This window comes from Saccopteryx bilineata, chromosome 1, assembly GCF_036850765.1.
Source record: "Saccopteryx bilineata isolate mSacBil1 chromosome 1, mSacBil1_pri_phased_curated, whole genome shotgun sequence".
NCBI lineage: Eukaryota > Metazoa > Chordata > Mammalia > Chiroptera > Emballonuridae > Saccopteryx > Saccopteryx bilineata.
The window spans coordinates 213,261,768-213,281,178 of NC_089490.1; the positions used below are offsets into that span (position 1 = coordinate 213,261,768).

Genomic DNA, 19,411 nt, shown 5'->3' on the forward strand with positions numbered 1-19,411 from the left:
CTCAGGATTCTATTAGGCAATCATGCCATCTCACTCTAAGAGAAGTTTAAGATGCTTTGAGGCTTTAGACAAGGGAATTTTCATTCATGGTTAATTGTGAATGAAACTGAAAGTCAGAGAGTAAGAAAATACCTGCGGTAGAAAAAGAAGAACAAAAGACCTAAAACTGTGCGACTAAAGTTCCTGTGTCTCCACATAAGACAGAGAGTGTCTCCACTTGGCAGGCTTTTTAAGTTTGGTTAGTGTAATGAATTTTCTTTTTTTCTTGAAGCAAAGCTGTGGGCTATTAAGGAGTTAAATGTCTTCTGTAATTTCAAAGGGAACAAACACTGGCTGGTCTGTCTGCCAAAGTATAAAGACTGGGGGAAATCTGTGTGTAGGAGACACAGTTTGCTCTGTGATAGAAGCTACAATGATTATGGAGCACACTTCAACAGTCATGGATTCATCTGACACTCAAAGGAAAAAAATAGCTGTCATTGGTGGTGGATTGGTAAGCATCTATTTGGATACTATTTTTGTTAATGGTATTGTATTAACTATCATTGCTCTTAATGATTATTACTAATCACTTGTACAAATTGTTTATTTTCTTCTGAAAACTTTTTGATGTTTACATAAATGTATTTTAACTATAGTATTAGTTTTAATTTGCTCTATTCTAGGGAAGCTATTTTATTTCCATTAAATACAAAGGTATCCATTTTCCCTTGCCATTGCAATTTAGCATTTGAAAAGAAAAAACAGAAGATAAAGAAAATTAAATATATCTCTAACTTGACTGCTTATTTTTTAATAAATCTATTCCTCCAAATAGTCATTTTATTAAAATCATTTGCCTCATTTGGGTTAATAAGGCAGTTTATACTGTCTAATGAAAATTAAGTGTCATGAAATATGAAGCTAGTGCACAGTTATCATGTTGGACACTCACTTGTTATTTGAGTAATTGAGAATGATACCTATTTGATATCTGACTTATCTGGCTGGTCTAAGGGATCACCCCAGGCACCGAAGTGCAGTGCCCCATCACTGAGCAGATGAGATGACCTTGAAGGGACACGCTTTCCATGTAGCAAAATATAATACATGAGAGGGTCTCTCTGCTTCCCTTGTCATCATGCCAAAGCTAGCTCTGTTTGGCATGGGTCTGCCCCCTCAACAGAATGTCTCTATTAGTTTCAGTTAATCATTTTCTTTTCACCTTTGAGCTAACCGTTTGTAAGCTCATAGATATTCATTCATTCATTCAATAAAAATTTGTTGAGGACCTAGTATGTGCCAGACACTGTTCTAGGCAGTATACAGACTAGTATATTTAATACCACACATATGTGTTTATAGTATATGTTAATTTTGGCTTTGGTTCTGCCTTCCTTATTGTCTTTTCCCCAAAATATTATGACAGTTCCGCTAACATTTCTCGTTCAAAATTTCAAACTGCTAAGGAATGCTATTACATGCTATATTGGCATACGTTGTCACTTCTCCATACTGGGTTTCAGTCCATTTTTTATCAAAATTTGGCATAAAATGAGAATTCATGTGTTCAACAAAACTTATTAAGTTCTTGCTATGTGCCAACATTTTTTTAGATACTGGAGATTTGGTGGTAAAAATAAATAATTTCAGTGAGAGCAGTAGGAAATAAATGCAAACAGGATGCAGCTGTGGAGTATCTTAGAGAGGTAGGGAAAAACTGGGGAAATTTTATATATATATTTCTGAGAGAGAAAGAGAGAGAGAGACAGACAGACAGGTACAGACAGACAGGAAGGGAAAGAGATTAGAAGCATCAATTCTTCATTGCAACACCTTAGTTGTTCATTGATTGCTTTCTTGTATGTGCATGACTCAGGGGGCTATAGCAGAGTGAGTGACCCCTTGCTTAAGCCAGCAACCTTGGGCTTCAAGCCAGTGATCTCTGGGCTCAAGCCAGTGACAATGTTTTTCATCAGAATGATGTCATAGGGAATATAAGTCCTTTGAAGGACTAACTTGAAAAAGGATTTGAAAAACCGTGTCTACTTCTCAGGCTAGAAGGAGTTAGTGGAGCTTTCCAATTCTAACAAGTCAATTGAGCATTAAAAGACTGATATACAAGCTGCCTTACCCTGTGTTCAAGTCATGTTTCTTTTCTTACAACATGACAAGCCAGAGAGGTCAAAGCAAGGCTATCTCATCTGTACCTGCATCCTTAAGCTATGTCTATACTCATGACCTTCGTATTCAGAAATACTGCTTGCGATGACTACATATTTTCAGCATTTACAGGTAGGACAGAAATTACCAGAGCCAACGAGCACTCTTTTAGTGACAGCTACTCAAGCCCTCGTTTTTTGGGTGAAGTCTAGAACTTTAACTAAAAGGTCTATCGAGCATTCCAGACTCCACTGTCGCCTGCTGTTGGAGGGTGTGCCCACCCTTACGGCATATACGCTGAAGATGTATTTTACAGTATTGTTAAAACATTTCTTCTGTCTCTCCTGCTGACAAGCAACCCCACTACAGTGCTTTGTGATTTATTCTTTCTACATTTGGCCCATCATAAAAGGTTAAAGGGTAAAGTCATTCAAAACATCAGGGTAAGACAACTCATGATTCTGTGACTTACTGATAATCGTACCCTACCTCTGAAATTCAGGTCAAGTGAGTGGCCATTGCTGATGAAAATGCCTTCAAAGCAGCTTGACCTTGATGCTGAGTTTGTGTCTCACAGCTATAGCTATTATATTCTGTCATGGACCTAGACTCTAGAAATTGTCTTGATGCCAAATCAGCCCTACACAGTGTTTCTGCCTCATCTTCTTAGGAACTTTCTACTTCACCACTTGCTCTTCACTCAGCTTCATGGGATAGAAACATGAGTCATGGAAACAGGCTTGGAGTGGTATAAAAGTGTCTTTGATTTAGATTGCCAGCAATCTGAGAAGACAGGGACTCATGTCAGAAGGAACTGCCTTAACAGTTTCAGCTGACTGGCCAGTTTACATTTCTTAGGGACATTAGTAGTCCATTATAGGGCATGCAGTTAGTCACGCAGCAGTGTGCAGGAGGTGGGGGACAGATCTGCTGGAGTGCTCCCTGGAATATCCTTGGGATGCTGCCACAGGTCTATGAGGTGTCCTTGATGTTGCTCTGGAACGGCCCAAGGTTGTGATGTCTCTGGGAACTTTCTGCAAGAGAACTCCTTGTATTTCTTAGCCAACAAAATGAAAATTAAGGTTTGTGAACTTAGCTCCTAGTTATCTACAGTGCCTTAACTCCTTACAGGAAATTCTGGGACTCAGCCACTTACAAGTAATTATTGTAAGTTAACCCCTTACAACACTAGTTAACATAATTATGCAGGTTTCAGGTGCCCAGTTCTACAATACATCTCTGTACACTGTATTGTGTGTTTGCCCTCCCAAGTCAAGTCTTCATCCATCACTGTTTATGCCTCCATACCCTCCTCCAGCTCCCCTTTTCTTGGCAGTTACCACACTGTTGTCTCTGTCCATGACTTGCTGTTGTTGGGTTTTGGGGTTTTTTTTTGTCCTTTTTTCTCTATCCTCCACCTCCCTTGTTCAGCCTCCCAATCCCCCACAGCTGTTAGGGGGATTGTCAGGTCTGATGCTATTTTTCTAGTTAGTTCATTAGATTCCACACATGAGTGAAATCATACGATGTCTGTCTTTCCCTGACTGGCTTATTTAACATAGCATAAAGTTCTCCAGGTCCATCCATGCCCTCCCAAAAGGATGTTCTTAGTTGGCAACTTAGTCATCAATATCATGGGTAGGGTGGGGCCAAAGCACATGACTTGCAAAGAAGGAAGAGAAGACAGAAAAAGAAAGAACAGAAAATTGGGTAAATTCGTAATTTGGTAACCAAGGAATCTCCTCAGAGCCCTGCTTACACAGCAATAGGCTAGACCAATTATTAATAAAGCTTTGATTTTACAGATTATTTTAGGATCACAATAGTTTATTCTGGACTCTGGTGCTTCAAAATGAATGGAGAGACTTTTCATAATTGCCCATGCCCTTAAGAGAACTGTCCTATCTCCATCAAGCCTTAACTCCCAGACCTGGCATCGTTAATGCTTTTCTGGCTCCCTGGAGTATAGCCCTTCCCAATGTCTTCACTTTTCTCAACACCCTCTTCCCTATTCATTCAAGGAACAGCTGTGCTCTCAAATAGAATTTTTGGTGTGTTTAGAGTGGTATGCACATATTTTCCTTTTCATTTATATCTTCATATCTTAGTAGTTTGGGTAGTTTTTTTTGGGGGGGGGGCAGTGTAACAGCTAAAGAAGGCACCGACAGTTATTCCCGATCAAACACATTTTACAGAAAGTGAGAAGAGAAAATAAATGTACTTTATTAGCTACGTTACTAGCTCTTCTAGCTAAACTTCAGTGACATCCACCATTTTTTTTAAAGTTTTATTTGAATCTCAGTTATACAGAACTGGAATTATCATAATCTTTATTTCAAGACACATTATTATGACTGGTATCGAGGAACACATTTTTATTTACTTTTTAAAATATCTATATGTATATATTTGTTGTTGTTCTTTAAATATTTTTTTATTAATTTTAATGTGGTGACATTGATAAATCAGGGTACAATATGTCCAGAGAAAACATTTCCAAATTATTTTGACATTAATTATGTTGCATACCCCTCACCCAAAGTCAAATTGTCTTCTGTCACCTTCTATCTGGTTTTCTTTGTGCCCCTCCCCTCCCCCACCTCCTCTCTCTCTTTCCTTGCCGCCTCCCCACCCCCTCATTACCATCACATTCTTGTCCATGTCTCTGAGTCTCATTTTTATGTACCATCTATTTATGGATTCATATAGTTCGTAGTTTTTTGGATTTACTTATTTCACTCCATATAATGTTATCAAGGTCCATCCCATCCATGTTGTTGCAAATGATCCAATGTCATCATTTCTTATGGCTGAGTAGTATACCATAGTATATATGTACCAAAGCTTTTTAATTCACTTGTCTCTGAGGGACACTTGGGCTGTTTCCAGATCTTCGCTATTGTGAACAATGCTGCCACAAATATGGGAGTGCATTTCTCCATTTGGAACAGTTCTATGATGTTCTTAGGGCATATTCCTAAAAGTGGAATAGCTGGGTCAAAAGGCAGTTTGATTTTTAATCTTTTGAGGAATCTCCATACTGTTGTCCATAGTGGCTGCAGCAGTCTGCATTCCCACCAGCAGTGCAGGAGGGTTCCCTTTTCTCCACATCCTTGCCAGCACTTATTCTGTGTTGTTTTGTTGATGAGCGCCATTCTGACTGGTGTGAGGTGATATCTCACTGTGGTTTTAATTTGCATTTCTCTAATGATTAGTGATGTTGAGCATTTTTTCATATGCCTATTGGCCATCTGTATGTCCTCTTTGAAGAAGTATTTATTTATTTCTTTTGCCCATTTTTGATTGGATTGTTTGTCTTTCTGGTGTTGAGTTTTACAAGTTCTTTATAAATTTTGGTTATTAACCCCTTATCAGACGTACTGTCAAATATGTTCTCCTATTGTGTAGTTTGTCTTTTTATTCTGTTCTTATTGTCTTTGGCTGTGCAAAAGCTTTTTAGTTTGATATAGTCCCATTTGTTTATCCTGTCTTTTATTTCACTTGCCCATGTAGATAAATCAGCAAATATATATCTCTGCAACAGATGTCAGAGAGCTTACTGCCTTTGTTTTCTTCTAAGATGCTTATGGTTTCACGCCTTACATTTACGTCTTTTATCCATTTTGAGTTTATTTTTGTGAATGGTGTAAGTTGGTGGTCTAGTTTCATTTTTTTGCAGGTAGCTGTCCAATTTTCCCAACACCATTTATTAAAGAGGCTGTCTTTACTCCATTGTATGCCCTTTCCTCCTTTGTCAAATACCAGTTGTCCTTAGAGCTTTGGGGTTTTTTCTGGGTTCTCTGTTCTGTTCCATTGATTGATATGCCTGTTCTTATGCCAGTACCAGGCTGTTTTGAGTATAATGGCCTTGTAGTATAACTTGATATCAGGATGTATGATATCTCCCACTTTATTCTTCTTTTTTAAGATTGCTGAGGCTATTCGTGTTCTTTTTTGGTTCCATATAAATTTTTGGAATATATGTTCCATATCTTTGAAATATGTCATTGGTATTTTAATTGGTATTGCATTGAATTTATAAATTGCTTTGGGTAATATAGACATTTTAATGATGTTTATTCTTCCTAACCATGAACATGGTATATGCTTCCACTTGTTTGTATCTTCCTTGATTTCTTTTATCAGTGTTTTATAATTTTCCAAGTACAAGTCTTTAGTTTTCTTGGTTAAATTTACTCCTAGGTACTTTATTTTTTTGGTTGTAAGAGTGAAGGGGATAGATTCCTTAATTTCTCTTTCTGACTGTTCATTGTTGGTGTATAAAAATACCTTTGATTTCTGAGTATTCATTTTATATCCTGCCACCTTGCTGAATTCATTTATCAGGTCCAGTAGTTTTTTGACTGAGACTTTAGGGTTTTCTATATACAATATCATATCATCTGCAAATAATGATAGTTTTACTTCTTCTTTTCCAACTTGAATGCCTTTTATTTTTCTTTGTCTGATTGCTGGGGCTAGGACTTTCAGGACTATGTTGAATAAGAGTGGTGCAAGGGGGCACCCTTGCCTTGTTCCTGATCTTAAGGGGATTGCTTTTAATTTTTACCCATTGAGTATGATATTGGCTGTAGGTTTGTCATAGATGGCTTTTATCATGTTGAGGTATGTTCCTTGTATTCCCACTTTGCTGAGAGTTTTGATCATGAGTGGGTGCTGGATTTTATCAAATGCTTTTTCTGCATCTATTGAAATTATTATGTGGTTTTTCTTCTTTCTTTTGTTTATGTGATAAATCACATTGATTGATTTGAAAATATTGTACCAGCCTTGCCTCCCAAGAATAAATCCCACTTGATCATGGTATATGATTTTTTCCATATATTGCTGGATCCGGTTTGCTAATATTTTGTTGAGGATTTTAGAATCTATATTCATCAGGGATATTGGCCTATAATTTTCTTTCTTTGTGTTGTCTTTGCCTGGTTTTAATATATATATATATATATATTATTTATTCATTTTAGAGAGGAGAGAGAGAGGGTAAGAGAGAGATAAGGGGGGAGGAGTAGGAAGCATCAACTCCCACATGTGTCTTGACAAGGCAAGCCCAAGGTTTTGAACCGGCGTCCTCAGCATTTCCAGTTCGACGCTTTATCTACTGCGCCACCACAGATCAGGCTTTATTTACTTTTATGTTTGTTTGCATGTTAATGATAAAAAGCAGGAGCAGTACCTTAGGCTTCACCACTCAACACAAGAATTAAAATATTGCCAGATTTATATCAACCTCTGGACTTCTCCTCACCCATTATAATCATTGCCTCATTCTTGTTTCTCATTCTTGAATATGTATATATGTGCATATGTAGCATATATACACACATTAATATTAAAAACACATATATACTTCTAAAATTATGCATACAATTTTATATCATGGTTTAGTTTTAGTTATGTTTGTTTTATAAGAGAATCTTACAATATGAAATAATTTGGGACTTATTCTTTCACTTATAGCATTAGTAATTTACTCATATTATTGCATTATATTGTATGAATATACCATAATTTATTTGTCCGTTCCTCTGTGATGGCTATTTGGGGTGTTTGCAGTCTTTTTGTTTTTCTGTTTTAGTTATGAAAAGTGCCACTCTGAGTGTTCTGGCACATGTTTCCTGGGTTATCTCTTCCTGGATGTATTCCTTAAAGAGGTTTATCAGATGCGTGAATGAATATTCAACTTGAAAAGATAATTGTAAGCAATGCATACGAGATCTTACCAGCCCTTATTCTTTCTAGTACTGGTAGTTTCATGAGCCAAGGTTATATTTAAAACCTTATGTGTCATACACGTTTGATTGACAACCACATACAGGTTGAAGAGGTAAGGATCAACACTTGCCAAACTTGGAAAGGATTTAATCAAAATCTCCACCCAATTCAGCCTCTCTCTGCCCAGATCCTGGTATCAATTTTGAAAAAAAACACCCCACAAAAACAAACCATTGGTTCACCTTTGGCTTGGAACTGAACCTATTTACTAAGACTCTTGTTTGTGTATTGTCAGTTCTCTTAATCCACTATTGCCTCAAAACCAGGAAATAGATAAACAGACTTCTTGCTTCTGGATCTCAGTCTCAACTCTCAGGTCATTTCCCTATATGAGGTTCTCACTGATGATGTATTTAGATTGTGACTATATGTCTTACTCATATTCCTGCTTGGGCTACTTTCTCAATAGGAAAGACCCACTTCTAAATTACTTCCTCCAGCCACATTCCAACTTTCCCCACCTTACTGGTCTCCTGATTGGTAGATATCCTTTCCCCTTCCCATTTTCCACTCCCATAAGAGACTGTTATAATTTTAACACTGTGAAAGGAAGATGAATTTCACAAAACCTTTCTCTTTCTCTCAAGGCTCAGTGAGACTTATTTCTTTAGCCTTTAATTCCTTTTATAATTTTTTCTTCTAAATGCTGTCAAGCAATTTAGCCTTCAGAAAAGAATGTATTGTATGAATTTTACTATAAGCTTACAGTTCATTTTTTTTTTTTGAGAGACAGTGAGACAGAGGCAGAGACAGACAGGAAGGGAGAGAGATGAGAAGCATCAACAAGTAGTTGCGGCACTTTAGTTGTTCATTGATTGCTTCTCATAGGTGCTTGCCCGGGGGTCTCAAACTGGCCAGTGACCCCTTGCTCAAGCCAGTGACCATGGGGTTGTGTCTAGAAGCTCGCACTCAAGCTGGTGACCTCGGGGTTTCGAACCTGGGTCATCAGTGTCACAGGATGACATTTTATCCATTGTGCCACCACCTGGTCAGGCTAGATATTCTCTACCATGCAAGTGGAAGGGACATAGGCAACTTTTCATAATCTAGAAGAAAGCAAGGAAGTCAGAAATACAATTAAGACCAATGTTTGTATTTAACGAAAGGCAATCACCCAAAATGAAATCAAAAGAGCCATAACTAGTGAGACAGAAAGGAACCCAGAGCCCCACTGGAAAGGAGCAGAGAAAATGATGAAAAAGAGGTCAAGACACACAGTTTTCTATGCTGGGCACCGGTCACACTGGAAGTTGAGGCAGCTTGATTGGTGTTGGAAAATGATGACAGCAATAAAAGGCAAAGTCACTTTGGATTGAGGGATTGAAAGGGAAATGATTCATAAAGGTCTGTGCAGATGCAGCAAATGTTTAAAAAGAAATGTGTTCCTAGTATCAGTAGTGGATACATATGGGATAAATGATCAATTGGTTTGTTTTTTACAACTTTCTTTTTTAGAGCAGTTTAAGGTTCACAGCAAGATTAAGGGAAAGGTACAGAGACTTCCTATATATCCCCTGCCCTATTATTAATCTCCCCACTAGAATGGTACATTTCTTACAGTTGATGAACATTGATTTTACCCCTGGGCCCAGAATTACTTTTCAAGGAAAGGACTCCATATATATGCACCCAAAACTTTGGGTAAATGAAATAAAATTATATGGCTCAAACATATAATTAGTTTTAAAGTATATGTAGATGTTTTGTGATTAAACTTATTCCTTCTTCTCTTTAACCAACCTATAATAGAAATTCAAATAATATGGGGAATCTGCAAAATTTTTATGTAAAAAGAGGGCTTTCCTAAGTGATTAAGTGTTGACTGGTTTATGTGTTTGTTTCTTCTTAACTAAATTGGATATTACAGAGCACAAGGATTTATTTTGGTACTTTTCAATTCCTAAAGTTTAGCAGATTAAATTATACAAAATAGGTGCTCAATAAATTTTAGCTTGGCTTGGCTACAAATTTTAGTTAAAAATATAATCTATACTCTCTATTTATATACAACAAATATTTATGAGGCACTTTGTTGCAAACACAATGGACTCTAGGGATTAAATGGTGAGCAAAACTGGTTTGCAGCATAGTGGGCTAGACAGACATTGATTACTAAACCACTCTGTGGTTGTAAACTTTGTATTATATAAGCTCTTTGTAGTACATACTTTCCTAGGGTTGCCTTACCATAGTGCCACAAGTCAAGTGGATTAAAGAACAAACATTTATTGTCTCACAGTTCTGAAGGCTGAAAGGTGGAAATCAAGGTGTTGTGTAGGCAGAGTTGGTTCCATCTGAGGTCTGTGAGGGAAGGAAGTGTTCCAGGTTTCTCTCCTTGGTTTGTAGATGGTCATTTTCTCCTGGTGTCATTGTCTTCCCTCTATGCAAATCTCTGTGTTAAAATTCCTCTTTTTATGGATATAAGGACACCAGTCAAATCGGCTTGGACTCCACCCTAATGACCTCATTTTATCTTAAATACCTCTGTAATCATTCTGTCTCCTACAAAGATCAAACTCAGAGGTAGTGAGGTTAGGACTTCAGCATATGAATTTTGGGGGGTCACAATTAAACTCTTAAGGCTTCTTAAAGGGAAAGTCCATAGTGCTATGAGAACTCATAAGAGGGGGGTTGTGGTAGTTAGACTGGTCAACGTAAGGAATTCTTGAGGAAGTGTAGCTGAGTGGAGACCTGCAGTGAGTGGGTGTTCAATAGGTAAAGAGGAAAGGGAAAATGATTCATGGCCACAGAAGTAACTCATGCTACATCCTCTGGAGGGTGGAAAAGAATGGTAAGGACGAAAGATGCCTAAAAAGGGGCTATGGTAGAAGAGTAACATGATCAGGTTTATGTATTTAAAAAATTACTAAGAATATATTTTAAATATACATTTAGAATATATACATAATTAAGAAGAGTATTAAGAAACTGTGAGGCTTATGGTGATGTCATTCTTTCTGTAGAGAAGATTATGTTTGCTTCTATCAGGTGGCTATGGTTACTGGCAATCCCAGATGAATGTAATCCAATCAGAATTAGAGATGATTGCTAGGCAAAATTTAGTCCTTTTGACCATTGGTTTATTTCCAGTTTACCCTTCTCCTAGGATGTACCTGTTTAGAGTCTTGGCCCAAAGCCTGTGGGTTTATTAAATATTCCTGAGCAGAAAGTTGGGTGGGTCTTCTCAATTTCAGATTTTTGTCCTTGTCGTTCCATGAGTCTATCAAAATTCTGCTGAAATTTTCTGGTATCTGCCCTGCAAAATAGCCCTAGGCATGGCTCCCAATGCCAGGTTCATCTCTCTGTGTTTCCTTTTCTTTTTGGCAGAAGAGTTCATTCAAATAATCTATTTCAACATATTCCAAATGGCTGCTTATGGAGAACAAGTGGTAAAAGGCCAAGTGAATGCTGGTAGAAGAGACAGAAAACCGGGCATTAGTCAAGCATAATGATTATAATAATTAGAAGGAGACTGGTGACTATGGAAAGAGATGAGTAGATGGAGAAACATTATAGGGTAGAATTGGCAGAACTTGGAATGAAATACACATGGAGGATGAGGGGAAGAGAGATGCCAAGGGTGACTCTTAGGTTTCTAGTTTCAGCGACTGGATGGATGGAATACTACTCATGATGTAAGGAAAATTGCAGAGAATTGACAAGATGAGGGGCAAGGGTCACACATTTTGGTCTGAATCTGTTGATTCCAAGGTGCTTTGAGACATTTAAGAAGCTACATCCATTCAACACGCATATGCATGAGCTCAAAGAAGAGATCTGCATAGGAGATGTATGTGTTTTCATCTTTGTGGGTGTGGAAGATGTGATGAAGGTTTGGGAAATCCCAGCATTCAGCTGTCTTTCTTTGCAAGGGCAAAAGAGAAAAAGAGGGAATGGCCAGGTATGTATGAAGAAAAATAGAAAATGAAGAATAGTTTTTGTGTCTCAAGAAAAGAGGCTGGTTAACATCATTGAATGAATTTTGCTTAGAATTCAGGTGTGATAATTAAGTGTGGATGATCTTACCAAATTTAAGTTGCTAGTGATGAAGCAGTAGGTAAATCACTACAACCTACATAAAGCTATTAGGAGGGCAACACGGTAATGCTTTGAGAGGACAATAGACAAAAAATTCTTCATAATCTCAGAGTAGGAAAAATTTTCTTAAAAAAATATCAAATGCACCCTGGCCAGATAGCTTGGTTAGTTAGAACATTGTCCTAATTCATAAAGGTTGTGGTTTAATCTTCTGTCAGGGCACATACAGGAACAGATTGATATCCCCCCCTTTCCCTTTCTCTCTCTCTAAAATCAATTTTTATAACTTAAAAAAACTAAATACATTGACAATAATGTACAATACTGATAAATATGACTACAATGAAATAAAGAGCTTCTTATTCTTAAAAGATACCACATTGTTTAAAAACAAGCCACAGAATACAAGAAGATATTTGCAACATTTAAAAATGACAAAAACTCTGTACTTTGACCAATAAATAACTCAAAAGGTCAATTTTTTAAAAAAAGAGACAGCACAATAGAAAATGGGCAAGTGACTTTACAGGCTCTTCACAAATGAGGAGCTCTAAATAGTCAATCAATATATAAAAAGTGTCCACCTCTTTAGTAATCAGTCAAGTGCAAATTAAAGCACACTCCTCCCCATATTACCCTCCAATCACAATGTTTAAAGTTTGAAAACATCAAGTGCTGGCAAACATAAAGTCCCAGAAGCTACTGATTGGAAAACACACCAGTATGTTGAAATATGTGGCATAATAAAGGTAAAGAAACATCAACCTTTGAACAGGAATTCCACTTCCAAGTACAAAACTCTAGAGGAAAATCTTACACATATGTACTAGAATTCATGTACAAAAAAATGTTCTTCACAGCATTGTTGATAATATTCCCCAACCAGGTAAAACTCAAATGTCCTCCAACAGTAGAATGGCTAAATCATCTGCAAGATTTCATACAACAATGGATCATAGAGTAATAAAAATAGATGACCTTGAGTTTATGTGCAATCATATGAATAAATCTCATAAGCACATTGTTATGTTAAAGAAACATAATGCAAAAAAAATACATATGTGTCCTAATTTTGTAATTCAAAAACAAGGAAAATTAACCTATATTGACTAGTGATAATATAATACTTAAGCACTAAAACTATGAAGAACCAAGGATAGGTCCTCACAAAGACAGCATAATATTTACCTTTTGGTGAAAGGTTGGGGATTGTAATTGGGGAGAAGTGGGGCAGCTTTGGGGGAGTAGTAATGTTCTGCTTTTTGACCAGAGTGATCGTTATGTGGGCATTCGCTTTCTAATTATTCGGTAAACTGTATGTATACATGTTTTAATCATCTTTCTATATGAAAGTTATATCTCAGTATAAAAAATATATAAAGAAATCTATCTCTAAAATTACAGCATTTAATCTTGAATTATCTCATTATTTTTGCAAGTGGTACTTTCTAGTAATGACTGAGTAAATCAGTGTGCTAGCCAAGCCACATACAATGCTACATTTTGCCAGTAAAAAATTACTGGCCTGGCCTGTGGTGGCATAGTGGATAAAGCAACGACCTGGAACACTGAGGTCACCAGTTTGAAACCCAGGGTTTGCCTGATCAAGACACAGATGGGAGTTAATGCTTCCTACTCCACCCCCATTCTCTCTCCCCCCTTTCTCTGTCTCTCTCTTCTCTCTAAAATTAATAAATAATTTTTTTAAAATTCCCTATACTGATGAAATCAGATGGAAATACTTAAAAATGGCTTTGATTCCTAGGTTGGATCATTAAATGCATGCTTCCTTGCGAAGAGAAATTTCCAAGTTGATGTATATGAAGCTAGGGAAGGTAAGAAAATACTCAAAACTGTGACACCCGGCTCTCATTCTCTGACCTCTTTCTCTTTAGATTTTAAAATGATATTATTTTTAACAAAGGAGGAACTGTTAGAATTTTTTAAACCTCTACTATCTCAATTCATTGAATACAAATTTACTATCATTAGTATTTTTTTTAAGTTAACAAGGTCTTTTAATTTGGTTCCAATCACACCAGTTAGTCAGGTGTTACATGCTTATCCTGTCCCAGGATATAAGGAGATGTGTGTAACATGGAGTCTACTTCCAATGTCTTAGATATCCGAGTGGCTAAATTTGCACGTGGAAGAAGCATTAACTTGGCCCTTTCTTATAGAGGACGACAAGCCTTAAAAGCCATTGGCCTGGAAGATCAGGTATCTTGTTAAAGCATTTTCCTTATAAAAGGTAATACTTGCTGTTTTTCAACAATTGCATGGTCTTGATTTCATCCTGGTTTCAAGCACTATTGAATGCTGAGAACCTCTGCATACAGACACTCATTCTACAAAGGTTTTCAAACTTCTAAATTTGGCAAGAGGGTGAATATTTGACATTTGAGCACCCGGGGGAATCCAGAGCATGACACACAACATGGGGCAGATGAATACTGCAACCCCACTTGATAATTACTTCTGACATGTGTGCTCAACAGGATGGTAAATCTCTGCCTATAGAAAATGATATCTAAGTTGGCATTAGGACGAGAGTAGGCAGGCAAACTCCATTCTCTTACTATATAAGTTCATAGTCACTTACCCACAATTCTATACTCCATACAGCTCCAAAAATGAAAAGATTTTTAACACCCAGTCAGCAGAAAATTTGACCTAGTGTGAGACTTTTTATGGCCTTAATCTTTTTTTCATTTGGTGTGACTATGTTTTACAGAAACATCTTGTTTGATTATGAGATGGTGCCCTAGTCCCTGCTGGGTACTATGAAATAGCCACACATGCATAAAACTACCTCTCAAAAATGTGAAAACTTCTGAATTCTGAAACCAATGGGCCCCAAGGTTTTGGATAAAGATTGTGTGCCTGTAGTAGATTGTACTGACATGGTCTCAGTGTCATTGAACTTTTCCCTGTCTTTCATGCAGCTTAAAACTATGAACAGAAATAATGTATTTTTCTTGTTAGGACTTTTCCTGACAATGGGTCTTTAAGATAATAATATAAGTTGCGTTTGCATTCCTACACTTTTCTTAGGCCTGTGTGTGGGGAAAACCCTGCACTGGGTTTCAGGAGGCCTGGATTTTACTCCCAAGTACTGCTCTTTTGTGCACGAGCAAATCACTTAACTTCTCTGTCAACGAAACACTTTCTTCAAGTGTAATATTCTATTTAGACCCAATGAACTTGAAGTCCATTCCAAAACCTAAAGTTTCAAAAAACAGCAAAAACTAAAATTTTCAAGAATACAGTTTTCAATAAGTTTCCACCATACTGTGCTTCCATGGCCTTTTACATAATTTATTATTTTTTAAAAAATACAGTGCATCCGTAAAGTCATGGTGCACTTTTGACCAGTCACAGGAAAGCAACAAAAGATGATAGAAATGTGAAATCTGCACCAAATAAAAGAAAAACTCTCCCAGTTTCATACCTATTCAGTGTAGTTTGATGTGGGCTCATGCACAGATATTTTAGGGCTATTTAGGTAGCTATCCCTTATAGCCTCTACAGACTTGTCACTGACTGATGGCCTACCAGAACGGGGTTTCTCCACCAAACTGCCGGTTTCCTTCAACTGCTTATCCCACCAAGTAATGTTATTCCCATGTGGTGGTGCTTCGTGATAAATGCGTTGATATTCACGTTGCACTTTGGTCACAGATTTGAATTTAGCGAGCCACAGAACACACTGAACTTTCCTCTGTACCATTCACATCTTGACTGGCATGGCCGTGGGCTGCTCCGCTGTATACATGGTGTTACGTCATCATCTGCAAATGTGCACATGCTGCCACATCATCCTACAGAAACTGGGAGGGTTTTCCTTTTATTTGGTGCAGATTTCACATTTCTATTGTCTTTTGTTGCTTTCCTGTGACCGGTCAAAAGTGCACCATGACTTTATGGACACACTGTATTTCAGAATCACACTTTAAAATTAATAGCTATCTTATTAAAATCCACATAATGCCATGTTACAGAAATTGAAATAAATATTTCTGGCTTTATTTCAGATTGTATCTCAAGGTACTCCAATGAGAGCAAGAATGATTCACTCTCTTTCGGGCAAAAAGTCTGCAATTCCCTATGGGACAAAGTCACAGGTAGGTGGACGTGGAGATACTTGTTTGGTTATATCTGAGTTTAAAGTCTATAACTCTCCACTTGGACACATCTTTGAAATTTTCTGCCTTGGTTTAGAATTCAGGAACGTAAGCTAGTTAATGTTAATTCACAAGAGATGCTTAAAATAGGAACTCACCCTTAGTAAACACCTGATGAGAGTTAATTATTATTGTCATCACTATTATTGCTTCTATGCTTTGCTTGTATTGGTCACCCTTTCCCTCCCATCTCCTTTCAGTTATACAGAGAAAATTGCCATGTATTTACTATCAAGCAAGAACAACTTTGGAGGGTTTTATGATATTGTTGCCTTCCTTGACTTTCTCACCACAAATTTAATTATAATGGAATTTTAAGAATGGATCCAATATGCTTTCAGTGTTGCATAATGTCTAAAACATCAGAGTCCAGAATGTGATGGAGTGTTCTAAAAAAACCCCATTATCTTGCTTTATGTTCTTTCTTATCTTTCACATATAACATACAGAGTTGGGCAAAGTATGTATTTTTATCCATTTATACCTTCTAAGTTTGTTTCTTCAAGAGAATGAGCGTACCAAATACCTATCAACAAGTGTAAAAATCTAACTTGCTTTGTCCAGCAACACTTCATTTTAAGTACAAACCCAAGTGAGGTTCCTATTTTTCTGTGTCTGACCCTACACAGACCTCCCATTGCAGGTATAACAATGATCATCAGACTCACCTAGGATCCTGTTAAAATGTAGAGTCTGATTCTGTATGGCTGGGGTGGAGGCTGCAATCCCAAAACACCCAGGTGGTGTCCATGCTGCTGGTCCGTGGACCACACTTTGGGTAGGAAGCAAGAGATAAAGCACTTATGCTCATAGAAACTGTGTCTTCGTGGATCTTGTGATGAGAACACATAGCAGAAGCAGCTTACATCATTACAATGTCTACTGTCAGAAAAAAAACAGAAAATCACATGTTGGTGAGGATGTGGAGAAACAGGAATGAGTTCTGGTGCATTGTTGGTGGGAACATAAAATAGTACAGCCCTTAGGGGAAACTGTGGTGGTTCTTCAAACACTTAAAAAATAGAATTACCATATGATCCAGCAATTTCACTTCTTGGTATTTATCCAAAAGGATCAGAAACAGCTATTTAATTATCCTTGTTCATAGCAGCATTTCAGTAGTCAAAAGGTGAAAGTATACCAAATGTCCTTTGATGGATGGACAGATAAAAAAATGTGATGTATACCTATGTGAAATAATAGGATAGGATAGGATAGGATAGGATAGAACAGAATAGAATAGGAAAGATAGATGATAGATTGATAGATAGATAGATGATAGATAGATAGATAGATAGATAGATAGATAGATAGATAGATAGATCTTTGCCCCTGGTTCCTAGCAGAGAGCTCCTAAAACTCTTGTAATTTCCTGGGGGTTATGAATGTCTTTTGTTTTAATGAGGTGACTCTTGGTGGGTTCCTGGACGGGGGCTGGTCCCCTGAAAGACCAAGCTGTGATTAGCATGATTCTACTGAGAGGAGAGAGGGTCTGGAAATGGAGTAATGATCAATCGTGCCTATGTGAGGAAGCCTTCACAAAAATACCAAAATATGGGGTTCAGAGAGCTTCCAGGTTGGTGATCATGAATAGGTGCTGGGAGAGTGGTGCTTTGGAATGGGCATGGAGGCTCTGCACCCCTTCCCATATACCTTGCCATATACATCTCTTCCATGTGGATGCTCACCTGTCCCCTTTACCATGCCCCTTTGTAATAAACTGGTACACAGCAAACTGTTTCCCTGAGTTCTGTGAGCCACTCTAGCAAATTGATCAAAACTAACAATGGGGTCTGGGGAACCTTTGATTTATAACCCATCAGTCAGAAGCACAGGTGACAAACTAGACTCAGGATTGGCATCTGAAGTGGGGAGAAGGCAGTCTTGTGGGGCTGAGCCCTCAACCTGTGAAAGCTGACACTATCTCCAGGCAGATAGTACCAGAATTGGGTTAATTATTAAACACCCAGCTGGCAGTAGTCATGTGAGGGTAAAAGATGCCAGGAGGAGAAATGTAGGTTTTCTATACAACATACAATGGATGACTACTCAGCACTTAAAGCAAAGGGACTCATGCTACTACCTGTATAAACCTTGATGACTTAAATCTAAGTAAAATAAGCCAGTCACAAGAGGACAAATGTTGTATAATTCCACTTACATGAGTTATCTAGAGCAGTGAAATTCACAGAGACAGAAAGCAGAATGGTGGTTGCCAGGGGCTGGAGGAAGGTAGAATGTGGATAGAGTTTTAATTTGATAAGATGAATAGTTCTGTAGATGGATGGTGGTGATGGTTGCACTACATTGTGAATGTATATACTTAATGTCATTGAACTGCTTATTTGTGTATTTGAAAATAGTTAAGATGTTAAAACATTCCAACAACTAAGGGGCAAAAGGGGGCAGGGAAAAATAAAAATTTTCTATTTAATGACTTTTTAGAAATAATAACCTGCTCATTTGGCATTATAAAAACATAGATACAGAGTCTTTGTTCCTCAGCCTGTCAGAGAAATAAAGGGGAGGAAAGACCACTGACCATCATAAACATTTTAAGATACTATATTCTGTTTAATTGGCTCCAAATTGAGCTTGGTGTTATAAGAAAAAAAAAAGAATCACCTCTTCTTAATAAGCAAGTAAATTCTATACATGCCACTCAAGTAGAAGCTGTGCTAACTCTGGGGCTAAACAATATTAATATACATACTTTTACTCCCACCTTCTGAGTTCTTCAGTCTGGGCCAGTGACCAAATTAACAGAGAGATGAACAAGAGAAACTGAAAGGTTAATACATGCACATAGGGAATTCACATAAACAGGACAAGCCCAGGAAAATTCCAAAGACAGCAGCTACATTGGGTACATTATATACTATAAGACAATCATATAAAATCAATCAATGTGATTCATCACATAAACAAAAGGAAGGAGAAAAACCACATGATAATATCAAATAGATGCAGAAAAAGCATTTGATAAAACCCAGCACCCATTCATGATCAAAACTCTCAGCAAAGTGGAAATACAGGGAACATACATACCTCAACATGATAAAGGCCAACTATGACAGACCCATAGCCAACATCATACTCAATGGGCCAAAGTTAAAAGCAATACCCCTAAGATCAGGAATAAGGCAGATCACCACTCTTATTCAACATAGATTTGGAAGTTCTAGTCACAGCAATCAGACAAAAAGAAGATATAAAAGGCATCCAAATTGGAAAAGAAGAAGTAAAACTAT

At 37.4% G+C, this 19,411-nt stretch overlaps 1 protein-coding gene across 1 annotated transcript in view; it reads left to right on the forward strand.

Annotated features, from left to right (window-relative positions):
• The first annotated feature begins 269 nt into the window (after window positions 1-269).
• Window positions 270-19,411, forward strand: part of KMO (kynurenine 3-monooxygenase) — a 47,930-nt gene continuing 28,788 nt past the window's right edge. The window contains 4 exon segments of the mRNA XM_066235260.1: window positions 270-493; window positions 13,742-13,811; window positions 14,099-14,196; window positions 16,011-16,100. Of these exon segments, the coding sequence (XP_066091357.1) occupies window positions 299-493; window positions 13,742-13,811; window positions 14,099-14,196; window positions 16,011-16,100 (453 nt within the window). The 5' untranslated portion in view covers window positions 270-298.